The sequence below is a fragment of the Microtus oregoni genome, unplaced genomic scaffold (assembly GCF_018167655.1).
Source record: "Microtus oregoni isolate MIOR12 unplaced genomic scaffold, Mior012 000015F_ref0000493, whole genome shotgun sequence".
Taxonomy (NCBI): Eukaryota; Metazoa; Chordata; class Mammalia; order Rodentia; family Cricetidae; genus Microtus; species Microtus oregoni.
In genome coordinates this window covers 14,624,334-14,637,233 of record NW_024543074.1, presented here as the reverse complement: position 1 = coordinate 14,637,233, position 12,900 = coordinate 14,624,334, and the positions used below count along the sequence as shown (strand labels likewise).

At 42.4% G+C, this 12,900-nt stretch overlaps 1 protein-coding gene across 11 annotated transcripts in view; it reads left to right on the top strand.

The window, feature by feature from the left end:
• Positions 1 to 12,900, top strand: part of Synrg (synergin gamma) — a 72,790-nt gene that overhangs the window by 29,135 nt on the left and 30,755 nt on the right. For all 11 annotated transcript variants that reach the window (XM_041664284.1, XM_041664282.1, XM_041664280.1 and 8 more), the window contains 3 exons: positions 1,981 to 2,114; positions 7,580 to 7,692; positions 7,876 to 7,938. In XM_041664284.1, coding sequence (XP_041520218.1) covers positions 1,981 to 2,114; positions 7,580 to 7,692; positions 7,876 to 7,938 — 310 coding nt within the window. The remainder of the gene's footprint in view (positions 1 to 1,980; positions 2,115 to 7,579; positions 7,693 to 7,875; positions 7,939 to 12,900) is intronic.

Sequence of the window (12,900 nt, the reverse complement as noted above, 5' to 3'; positions counted from 1 at the left end):
CTGGCTGTCCTGGAACTCCCTTTGTAAGCCAGGCTGGCCTCAAACTCACAGAGATCTGCCTGCCTCTGCCTCCCAAGTGCTGGGATTAACAGTGTGCACCATCACTGCCTGGCCCTGTTTGAGTTCTTGTCCTGACTCCCTTCAATGATGAACAGTGATGTGGAAGTGTAAGCCGAATAAATCCTCTCCTCTCCAGGTTATTTTGGTCACGGTGTTTCATTACAGCAGTAGACAAGCTGGTACCAGGGTAGGAGAGTATTGCTGTGACAGATCTGACCATGTTTTGGGGAGGACTGTGGAAGGTCTTTGGGACTTTGGGCTAGAAAAGCAATTGAGGGTTGAGAGCTCAGTGAGCTCTTGTGTAGGAGCTCGGGAGATGGGAGTGTTGAGAGCAGTGTAGATGATGGAGGCCTGGCTTGTAGGTTTCAGAGGAAAGTGAAGACTCTGCTGGGCCTTTTGTTGTGAAGAGTCTTCAGCTGGAGCTAAAGAATCAGCTGTGATTGAAGAAGCATCATTGAGGTGAAGTTCTCTGGGAAGTGTTTCCAGGGAGTCAGCACACAGAAGCTGGGATACAGACATGGCCAAGGTTGTACCTTGTGCTTGCAGCTGATCTGGTTTTGAAGGTGTAAGGGGGTCATGGAGAACAGCTGAGGCTTGGCACTATGTGATAGGGCTGGAGTCCCTGAAAAGAGAGCCCTGGAGAGGCTGACTGGTCAAAGTGCAGCCCAGTTGCAACAAAGTGCCTCAGCAGTTTTGGGGATGCCAGTGCTATGGGATGACAGTGGCAGTGGAGTGGAGCCAGCCTAGAAGACAAGCTGTGTGTGCTGCAGGGGGTGGAGGGTGGAGCCCCTTAAATCCCAGATAATTGGACATTGAGTTATTTACACTGTTGAAGTTTGGCTTTGCTTGGTTCAGATTGTAACTATGCCCTAGTTCTTCTCTCTTTAAGTGAGAAAGTATTTCATTTATATTTGATTTTACAGGAGTCCACAGTTGTAGCAAGGAGGCCGCTTATTCGTTTTCTGGATGCACAGACTCCCAAAATAACCAAACAGAAACTGTATTAATTAAATCACTGTTTGACCTATTAGCTCTAGCTTCTTATTGGCTAACTCTTGCATATTAATTTAACCCATCTCCATTAACCTGTGTATTGCCACGTGGCAGTGGCTTACCGGCAAAGTTTAGGCATATCTGTCTCTGGCGGCAACTCCATGGCTTCCCCTAAACTCCGCCTTCCTTCTCCCAGCATTCAGTTTACTTTCTTACCGCCCTCCCCCCCAGCTCTGCTCTACCCTATTACAGGCTGAAAACAGCTTCTTTATTAACCAATGTATTCACAGCATACAGAGAGGAATCCCACATCACACAGTAGACAGGCTTTGGATTTTTTTTAAAAAAGACTTGGCTGTTTTAAAGAGACTGAATTTTTAAAGACTCTGGGACTTTTAAATTTTGGATTGTTTATATTGTAAGGTTGGTGGTAATGTGTGATCTTGAGGCAAAACAAGAAAGAAAAGGCTGTGGCTTGGCAGTGATGTGTTTGTGTGTCAAGGTAGCAAGGAGTCAATTGTGCTGTCTAGGTTTACATCAACCTGACACAAGCTAGAGTTATCTGAAAGAGGGAACCTCAATTGAGAAAACGCCTCCATAAGACCTGGTTAAAGGACACTGATGTGGGAGGACCCAGCCCATTGTGGGTGGTGGCATCCCTGGGCTGGTGGTCCTGGGTTCTATAAGAAAGCAGTCTAAGCAGGCCGTGATGAATAAGCCAGTAAGCAGCACTCCTCCATGGTCTCTGCATCAGCTCCTACCTCCAGGTTCCTGACCTGCTTGAGTTCCTATCCTGACTTCCTCAGTGATGAACAGTGATATGTGAAAGTACAAGCCAGATAAATTCATTCCTCCCTAAGTTGCTTTGGTCATGGTGTTTCATCTCTGCACTAGTCACTCTAACTCTAAGACACTTTCTAAACCTAGGTGGGAAAGACAGAAGAAGATGACTTCCAAGATTTTCAAGATGCTTCCAAATCAGGATCCCTTGATGATTCTTTCACTGACTTCCAAGAGGTGCCTGCATCCTCAAAAACAAGTAATTCCCAGCTCGGAAACAGGTAGAAATGAGTTGAATATATTTAACATTGCATTTTATCATTAGGGAAAGGGCATCCATGGCATAAGAAGCCTGAAAACAAATGCCCTGTCCAAAGAGCAGTTAACGTACTGTTTCTCTCATGACCCTGGGCCATCCTCTGCCTTCATACTGTTAAGTCTCTGCTGCAGCTCTCTGTGTCCACTTGAACTTTGATGTAACAAGTCTTTCTCTATGCCCCCAGCCAGCTCACAAATCATGACATGGAGACTCCTTATTAATTATGAAAACTCGGCCAATAGCTTAGGCTTGTTTTTAACTACTTCTTAGAACTTAAATTAACCCAAATCTTTTAATCTACTTTCTTTTACATTATAAACATTATCTTTGTTTTGTAATGCCAATGTTGCTTGGCATGGGGCTTGGCATCTCCTCACAACTCTACCCTTCTTCCCAGCTTCCTCTGTGCCTGGAAATCTGCCTAGAATCTGTCTGTTCTGCTCTTTATTAAACCAGTCACAGTGACATATCTTCACACAGTGTAAAGGAATATTCCACAACACTTTGGCTCCTCCCCTTCCTTCCAGTGTATATATGCTTGTCATATTTGTTTTTAAGCCTGATTTGGGGGCTGGGTGTTGTGATGCACCACTTTAAGGGAGGCAGAGGCAGGTGGATCTTTGTGAGTTCAAGGCCAACCTGGTCTACCTAGTGAGTTTCAGAACAGCCAGGGTTACATAGAGATACCATGTCTTAAAAGGAGGAAAGAAAGAGGCAGGGGAGGCAAGAGAGGGAAAAAGGAAGGGAGGGAAAGAAGGAGAAAGGGAGTGAGAAAGAAAGAAGAAAGGAAGGAAGCAAGCAAGGAAAAAATCACAGCAAACCTGACTTGTGTCAGCTGACTGCCTGTGCCACAATGGCTTTGGGTCCTTTTATTAGATCTAGTCTTCAGCTATTGAAAAAAAGGTTGAAGCAGGAACATGTAATTTTGTACTTTTTTTACAAGTATGATGTACTCCTGATTTTACACAAAATTCATAATTCAGGACTGTGGATTTTAATTATTCATGTATAATTTTTTTCATCAGTGGCTTTTGACCTCCAGACTTGTTTGTTTGCATACAGATACACAAACATTTCACTTAGATTTTACTCTAGTGCAGTGGTTCTCAATCTTCCCAATGCTATAGCCCTTTAATATAGTTCCTTATGTTGTGGGGACGCCAACCATAGAATTGTGTTTGTTGATACTTCATAACTGTAATTTTGCTACTGTTATGAATTGTAAGTATCTGTTTTCTAGTGATCTTAGGTAACCCCTGTGAAAGGATTGCTAGCTCCCCCAAAGGGGTTGCGACCCACAAGTTGAGAACCATTGCTCTAGAGATGGCCATTGGTTCAGTCAGTATTTGTCCTTTCCTCCCATGCTCTCTCTCTGTTGAGATGGGAAAGCAGGCAGAGCACACAGAAGGATGGTTTCTGTGAGACAACACATCTGTGCTTCTCTTGTGTTCCTGTTTATATAGTCAGTGCCATCGCTTCCATTGTAACTCCCTGCAAACCCTAGAACTAAAGATAGGCAGGACAGAGGATTTTCAGATCAGGAACAGAAATTATCCTTCTGAGTATAAGAATATCTCGTACAAACTGAGCAGAGGTGGCGCACGCCTTTAATCCCAGCACTTAAGAGACAGAGGCAGGCAGATCTCTGTGAGTTTCAGGACAGCCTGGTCTACACAGAGAAACCCTGCCTCAAAAAAACAAAAAAGAATTCATCATACACAGTTGGACATGGGTCTCACACTTCAATCCCAACACTTAGGATGCTAAGGAGGAGATGTACCATGAATAAGAAGCCAGTCTGGGCTACAGCATGAGACCCTGTCTCCAAAAACAACAGAAACATATGTTAATATGTGTGCCAAATATATGTAAGCAACATGTAGTGTCTAGTACTGTAATGCCAGCATGTACATCACACATCTCCTAGACAAGCATTACATTGCCTGTCTGTCTACCCAGATCTCTCCCTTCAAACAAAATTTACACATTACAATCTGGGCATTCCTATCTGAAGGACTCAGACAAGACATCTCAAATTCACTGCATAGAATTCCTGGAGCAGTGACCCTTCTTTCCTTCCTTCATTTCCTCACTAGCACCAGTTCTTTACAGATTACTGTGAGTTCAGACCCCAATGATTGAGGAAAAGATACAGTCACTACCCAAGTTAGAATAAAAACCAAATGCACTTCCAGCCCGTGTGTGCTCTCCAAACCCTCGTGATCAAGAGTAAAGTCTCCTTTGCCCAGACACTTGGGTTGGAATGGTGGTCTCTTATTTCTAACATCTGTCATAGCCATATGGAAGTAGAGTCTCTGGGCAGGGGAGACAAAACATGCTCTCTGATGACCAGGTTCTCAGTCTTGCCTTCCAGTGGGATGCAGATTCTTATATTTTAAAACAATGTGGCCCTCTCACTTGAGTATTTCCCTTAAGAAGCAGAAATGACTGTTTTCATGTATAAAACTGATAATAACTGCTATATATTACTTGCATAAACACTCTGATGGTGATTATAGCCTTCTTTTAAAAAGTAATAGCTCCAGAGAAGGGACCGAAATGAAACACTGATTTGTGGTGCACATATAATTAGTGTGTGTCAGCTTTCTCGAATGGAACTGAATTCTGTTGATTTTCATCAGTGCTATTTCATTACCCTGCAGGGTCTCTTTTTGTCCAATCCTGTGAATATAATTTTAAAATTAATTACTTTCAATTAAATGTCACATTTAGTAGAAAGATATTGCCACTGAGCTTTAAAAGACCATAACTAAAATTGGAGGGTTACAAAAAGCAGGCAAGCCATCCAGCTTCCTGGGCTTTTTGTCCTTAAATACGGGGCAATTACCTGTATTCCTGTGTAACATTCTGGTCATTGAGCTACAGTTTAATTATTTATGAAACTGTGAAAGCATCCACCTACATGTATAGATGATAAGCCATTACATTTGTTAAAATCAGATAGCAGCAGCTGTGTGGCAGTGAAGTGAAATTTTAATATTCAATGCCTGTAAGTCTTGAGACACGGTGGACCCCATTGCCATGCATGCAGGACAGCCTGGTTTTCGCCTTGGTTGTGGGCCACTGATAAGAAGATTTAAATGCCTGTGAAAAGACTTTTGCTCCAGGGCAGAGACCTCAGTAGAAATCCATTTCTGTGTCTTGTGCCTCGGTGTTGAATGACACTCGCTGGTGGCGAAATGCAGTCATTCATATGGAAAGGTTGTTCTTCCAGGGAGCTGCTCGGGTCTGATAGGAGAAGAAAAGCAATGCTCTGTAGAGCGGTTAAGCTTTCTAAGAATTGCCCATGTAGATGCTATTCATTACACTATTTTTCCATGAAAAAAAGTATGTCCACAGATAAAACTATCTTAATCTAATTTTGAAGTGATTGTTGTTTTGTTACAAAGATAGCTGTCTGGGACCACGGTTGTGATCCTGGTAAAAATATGCATTCTCTTTCCTCTGTGGTTGCTTATCAGATGTCTGCACTCCCACACAATGATCAAAGCAGAATTTACACCTCGGCTTGAACATTTTACACATAGACTTTTACAACCTGAACCCATTTTAGAGAAGTCTTAGGTTGTAATTTATCTTTAAGTATAAAAACAGTGAAATTCACTGTTAAATTATTGTGAACTGTAAATTGAAATGGTAGGAGGTTCTCATTCTTTAATTTGTTTTCAGTGCTTTTATGGTTTAAACAGGTGATTAGATCATTGGTGTGGATGTCACCCTCCTCAGTCAAAAAAAATATTACTTGAGTGTTAATGTTTATTTTCAAGAAAAGGGCATTGTTTTTAGTTGTTTGTGGAGTTTATATATAGTTTCTAACCTTTGGAACTGTAGGGCCCAGTTGGCAGCCTACATACACAAGCCCTGGGCTCAGTCCTCCATCACACTACTATAGTCCCAGCATTCAGGAGGTAGAGGCAGGAGGGTCAGGAATTCAGTGTCTTCCTCAACTACATGAAGGATACATGAGACAGTCTCTCTCCTTTGAAAAAGAAAAATTACATTCTTTAGTTTTTGTGAGGTGGCAGGTGGGTGTTTGTGTGCCACAGAGTGCATGTGGAGGTCAAAGGACTACTTTTGGGGTCACAGAGTGCATGTGGAGGTCAAAGGACTACTTTTGGGGTCACAGTGTGCATGTGGAGGTCAAAGGACTACTTTTGGGGGTCACTTCTCTCTTTCCACTGTGTGGATTCTGACATGGAACCTTTATCACCAGCTGTTTTGGGGTTTTTTTGTTTGTTTTTTAATGGTTGGAATGACTGGAGAGATGACTCAGTGGTAACCATTAAAAGCACTTGCTGCTCTTCCATAGTGAAGGGGAGTTGGGAACACTTCCTTCCTTGTGGCAAAGGCAGCAGGGAAGAAAAGGCCTGCCGGGGACAAACATCTGGGTGAAAGGCTAAGAAAGCAGAAGGGCTGGGGAGTGTGGGGGATGTCTCATAAAATGCCTAGCCCTGAGTCCCCACCCATCCCCACAGATGTCAGCCTGCATTTTGGGGTTGTTGGTTCCTTAGCTTTCTCTGTGTTTCTGTCTGTGGTCTTTTTTTTTTTTTTTAAATATTTATTTATTATGTATACAATCTTCTGTCTGTGTGTATGCTTGAAGGCCAGAAGAGGGCACCAGATCTCATTACAGGTGGTTGTGAGCCACCATGTGGTTGCTGGGAATTGAACTCAGGACCTTTGGAAGAGCAGGCGATGCTCTTAACTGCTGAGCCATCTCTCCAGCCCCCTGTCTGTGGTCTTTTCCACAGGCAGTCTTCCTGTCCCACAGAATGAATACAACTAACACCAGGATAAGTCCCATTCCCAGCACCCATGTCAGGCAGCCCACATCTGCTTGTAACAACAGCTCCTGGGGCTGTTGTTACCTAAACACACATAGCATACACACAGACATAACTCATTTTATTTGTTTGTTTTTTACACAGGGTCTCACTATGTAGCTCTGGATGTCCTGGAATTCACTATGTAGATCAAACTGGCCTTGAACACACAGAGATCCTCCTGCCTCTGCCTTCTGAATGCTGGAATTCAAGGCATGTGCCACTATGCCTGATACACATGAGTAATTTTAAAACATTTTTTTTTTTAAAAGAAAGGAAGTCAGTGGTGGTACAGGTCTTTAATCCCAGACTTGGAAGGCAGAAGCAGGTAAATTGCCTAGTTTGAAGTCAACCTGGTCTACAGAGTGAGTTTCAAGATAGCCAGGGCTGTACCCAGAGAAACCCTGTCTCAAAAAAACAAACAAAAAAAAAAAAAGAAAAGAAAAAGAAAAAGAAAAGAAAGAGAGAGAGAGAGAGAGAGAGAGAGAAGAGAAAAGAATTGGCAGAGAACTGTTGACCTCCAGCTGTGACTTAGCCCCGCGTGGTGGTCTGCTGGATAACATACATCTCTCCTTCCTCATAGTGCTCCTTCTCTGCTGATACCACTTCCTGGAACTAAAGCCTCCACAGATAAATACTCGGTGTTTAAAGGAATTTCTACTGACAAGCCCTCTGAAAGCCCGGCTTCATTTGGAGGTAAAAGCAGTTTATCAGTTGATAAATCTGTGACTGTAACTTTTAATTAAGTTGTATAAATCTTTAAGTGGCAGGTTTTTTATTGAATGTATCAGGTGCTGTTGCACGTGTTAAATATGTTTGCTCAGCCCGGTGTGTGATCTCTGGGTTCCTCGCTGTAATGAGTTTCTGTCTCTGTTGTAGAGTCTGGTGACAAATACAGCGCGTTCAGGGAACTTGAACAAACGGCAGAGAGCAAGCCTCTAGGTGAGTTTGGATTCCATTTCCTCTTTTCCTTTGGCTGTATTATGGGAAACCCTGTGCCTTGTGCGTGCTAGACAAGTGCTTTACCACTGAGCTACATCCTCTAACCCTTTAAGAAGTTTTGGTGTGGCTGGGCGATGGTGGCGCACGCCTTTAATCCCAGCACTCGGGAGGCAGAGGCAGGCGGATCTCTGTGAGTTCGAGACCAGCCTGGTCTACAAGAGCTAGTTCCAGGACAGGCTCCAAAGCCACAGAGAAACCCTGTCTCGAAAAACAAAAAAAAAAAAAAAAAAGTTTTGGTGTTTTTGTTTTAGTGGGATCCATAATCATTCATTTATTTTATTGCATATGTGTTTTAAAAGAAAAAAAAAGATTTTTTAAAGAATAGCAAGCCAGATGTTCTAGCACACACAGAATTACAGAATTGTAGCACTTGTGGAGTGTAGACAGAGGGATCACAAATCTGGGACAAATCTGGGAAACATAGCTAGTTCCAGGCCAGCCTGGGCTACCTAGTGAGAGCCTACCAGTCACTTGGTAGGCCCTACTGGCTGAGAATTTATTGAGATTCGCTTGTGTCTGCTCTTTAAGTGCTGGGATTAACGATGTGTACCAACATGCCCAGTTTAAAAGATAACTGGCATATTATTTTATGGCATAGTAATAATTGTTGTGATACATGCTCAGACTGCAGGGCTTTAATTCAGAAGCCCTTAGTGGTTGTTGCAATGCTTAGCTAGTCTTATCATAAGTAAGAGCACCATCTTATGGGGGGCCTTGAAGTGACAGGAAAGCAGTGTGGCTCAGGTTTCCGGGTAGTACTTTTAAAATTTAAGGTAAATGTCATAGCAATACAATTTTCTCTGAAAACAGTACGTTGCCTTTCACTGGCATCTGCCAGGCAACTTAGATCCTGTGTCAAAGATAGCTGTGATTGCTCTATCACATGTGTAACATGCCCCAGGGATGCTGACAGTGCCCTTGTGGACTGTGCAGAAAGTAGCCACCAGTCTTAATCAGGACTTTTAAATCAGTTCCTGGTATGGTACTTGGCATTGTTTTCTTGGCTTCTCATCCATCATCTAGAGAGAAAAGCATTGTAGAATAACATTATTCAAAACAGTTCTGGGGCTGGGGAGATGACTCTGGATAAGGACACTTGCTGCCAACCCCGACAACCTGAGTTCTGTCCCAGAATCCACATGGTGAAAGGAGAGAACAGCTCTGCTAGTCATCGGTGAACTTGACACATATGCATGTTGTAGCATGTTTGGACTTATGCGCCCTTGTGTATGTATGGGTGCGAGCACACAAAAAATACATCAGTAAACCTAATTCTTATTAATTAAAAAAAAAAGGCTGCTTTGATGAGCCAGGCGAGTAGAGCCTGTAAACTTCAGCATGGCCCCTCCAGAGCAGGAACTCATGTTCGTCCTTGGTGCATAGCAAGTTCAAAACCAGCATGGAACACAGCAGCAAACATCTGTGACACAGCAGAGAGTATCATAAGACAGGAATCAGCATTTCACATTCACAGAGGTGGGGTGTGGCGCTCCAGCTGGAGAACCACCAGCCACAGCTTACTTTGAAGTGAGAGATTGATCTGATTTATCTGATTTTCCCATCTGATTTTCCCAAAGAGAGCCTAAGTGTGGTACAGCAGGCTAATAAAGAAATATACCTTAAGCCTGAGGTGCTGGCGCACACTTTAATCCCAGCACTCGAGAGGCAGAGGCAGGTGGATCTCTGTGAGTTTAAGGCCAGCCTGGCCTACAAGAGCTAGTGCCAGGACAGCTAAGACTGTTACACAGAGAAACTCTGTCTTGAAAAAAGGAAGTAAGAAAGAAAGAAAGAAAGAAAGAGAAATACACCTTCTTCAGATTTTTCCTCATTATTGATACAATCCTGTTTACTTAATACTCTTCAGGAACTAAAGATCATTAGAAAAAGGCAGAGGCAGGTGGATCTCTGTGAGTTCGAGACCAGCCTGGTCTACAAGAGCTAGTTCCAGGACAGGCTTCAAAACCACAGAGAAACCCTGTCTCGAAAAACCAAAAAAAAAAAAAAAAAAAAAAAAAAAAAGGAAGTATTGTAATTGTATTTTTACAAAATGACAAACTAGAGATGAGCAAGACTTGACCTAATTAGTATTTTACCAAATCAACCTTTGTAGACAGAGTTTCTGTCCCACTTGGTCCCACAGCCATTCAGTCCCAAATAAACACACAGAGGCTTATATTAGTTATAAACTGTTTGGCCTATTGCTCATGCTTATTACTAACTAGTTCTTACAACTTAAATTAACCCATAATTCTTATCTGTGTTTAGCCATGTGGCTTGGTACCTTTTCTCAGTAAGGCATTCTCATCTTGTTTCCCCTACATCTGGCTTCTGACTGACTCTCTGCCTTTCCTCTTCACAGAATTCTCCTAGTCTGGTTCCCTACCTATACTTCCTGACTGGCTACTGGTCAGTCAGTGTTTTATTAAACCAATACTAGTGACAAATCATTACAGTGTACAAGAGCATTATCCCACAGCATACCTTCTTGGCACAGGGAGTGCAATATGGCACCTAGTGGATACCAAGTGGCCTTCCAAAGCTTTAGGGCTGAGATGTAGTTCAGTGTAGAGTGACTATTTAGCATGCATGGGCAGGCTCCTGGTTTCCATCCTCAACACTGCTAAATTGATCAATTAATTGAATAAATGAATGAATGAGTCAGTCAGTCAGTCAGTCAGTATTACGTATCCAAGTCAGCTTATGTACCCAAGAAGAAGGAGAAGTCAGTTACTGTGCTGTGCTGTACTTGATTCAAATCACCATTGTTCAGAATTTTCAAGAATTGACTTGTGATTTTAAAAACGAAGAGGTGTATGTGTTTGTGTGTGTGTGTGTGTGTGTGTGTGTGTGTGTATGTGTGTGTGTGTGTGTGTGTGTGTGTGAGAGAGAGAGAGAGAGAGAGAGAGAGAGAGAGAGAGAGAGAGAAGTTAGTATGTGTGGTTAAACATGGCATGTAGTTTGAGTAATCCTTAGATTGTATCCTAACCTTAATTCTGCACATTGTGAAGTGTGTCGGCTCTAATGAGGGTTTCCTCCTGAGAATGCAATCACATTCTGCCTTTCTGTACTCAGCGCTCAAAGCTGACTTCTCCACTTTTGCTTGGGGTGGGGTAGTCTCTAAGTGTAAGGGAGGTGCAGTGGATATTCCACGGCACCAGCATCTCTCCACAGGAAGGGCCACCTCTTAGAATAGATCTTAGCTTCTAGCAATATTTTCTTGTGTTTCATCCAAATAGCTTGAAGATATGAAAGCTATTTCTTTCTCCATACTTGTGTTAGGTACTAGGTGTTCAAATGTGAACCTTAGAGGAATCCTGACTTCATTCTGTCCTAGGAGAGTTTCAAGTAGAGCCTGGTTTAATGTCAGGATTCTTTGGTGTTAATGATCATGATATAAATGTTACTTTAAATTTTTTTATTTTATGTATGTAATTGTTTTTGCCTGCATGTATGTCTATGTACCACATGGGAACCTAGTGCCCACAGAGCCCAGAAGAGAGCTTTGGACCTCCAAAGACTAGAGTTATAGATAGTTATGAGCGGCCATGTGAGTACTGGGAACTGAACCCAGGTCCTCTGAAAGAATTAGCCAGTGCATTTAACTGCTGGGCCATTTGCGTTATTCTTATTAGAGTCAATAGGAAAAGGTAGTGGTGCCCAAAATGTAAGTGATGCCTTGGTCCTGTTTTCTCAGCCTGAACTGAGGCCCAGTTTTTGTCTTTTGATTTACTGGTTTTCGTTTCCCTCTGCTTCACCCAGTTTAAAGCCTTCGAGTTACTAGCTGTGATTAGTTATGTTGAATGTTTTATTCTAAACTTCTTTAAAACTTTCCTTGGTCTGGGCCATTTGTACTACAGACCCTTCATCGCAGCACTCGGAAAGTGGAGATATGAGGATGAGGAGCACAAAGTCATACTTGGCTACGTAGCAAATTTGAGCCAAAAAATAGGAGGAATGGGATGTTTAATGTCAAACCTTAGAGCCTCTGCAGGGCCGCAGTTCAGAGCGGAGCTTCTTGCGGTACTGAGCCAGTTTAATCAGTACTCACAGGCTTAGCCAGAAGTTCCACATAAGTTCTAAAAAATGTTCTACATAAAAAAGGACACTTCTTTGTAGAGCTTTAGCCAAATACTCTTTTAAATTTTCTCAGGGGCCGGGCAGTGGTGGCGCACGCCTTTATCCCAGCACTCGGGAGGCAGAGGCAGGCAGATCTCTGTGAGTTCGAGGCCAGCCTGGTCTACAAGAGCTAGTTCCAGGACAGGCTCCAAAGCTACAGAGGAACCCTGTCTCGAAAAGAAAAAAAAAATTTTTATCAGGGCCTAAAAAGTTACAAAAATCAAAGGAGGAGCTTGCAAGAATCTAAGGTGAAGTAAAAAGCTGCCAGTGGACCAGCAGGTCACTCCCGGCCAGCTTATTCGCTGAAACATGCTTTGGTTCTGAAGTTATAAACCCCGTTCTCATTTCCTTCTAACCCTTTTACCCAGTTTACATTCCTGATGGAAAAATTTACAATTCGTCCTCAGTAAGTTTAGTTTCTGTGTGGTTTGTGTTTAGAAATCAAAACCTGTCAATTTCACAGATATTTCAAAGCAATAATCATAAGTTTATTTGGGATATGATCTGGACATTGTAACTCACGCCTTTAATTATAGCATTCATGAGGCTGAGGCAGGAGAATTCCCATGAGTTAAAGGTCAGCCTGGGCTACCATGTGAGACATTGCCTCAAAAAACCAAAATGACAAAAAAAATTACTACTAATTACATTTTCATGTATAGAAATAACACAAATGTCATCAACGTGTCTGTAAAATCCTAGGGTAATTTTCATATTTGTATTTTCTGTCAATTTGTGAAATTGACTTTTTTATATTCTCTCTCTCTCTCTCTCTCTCTCTCTCTC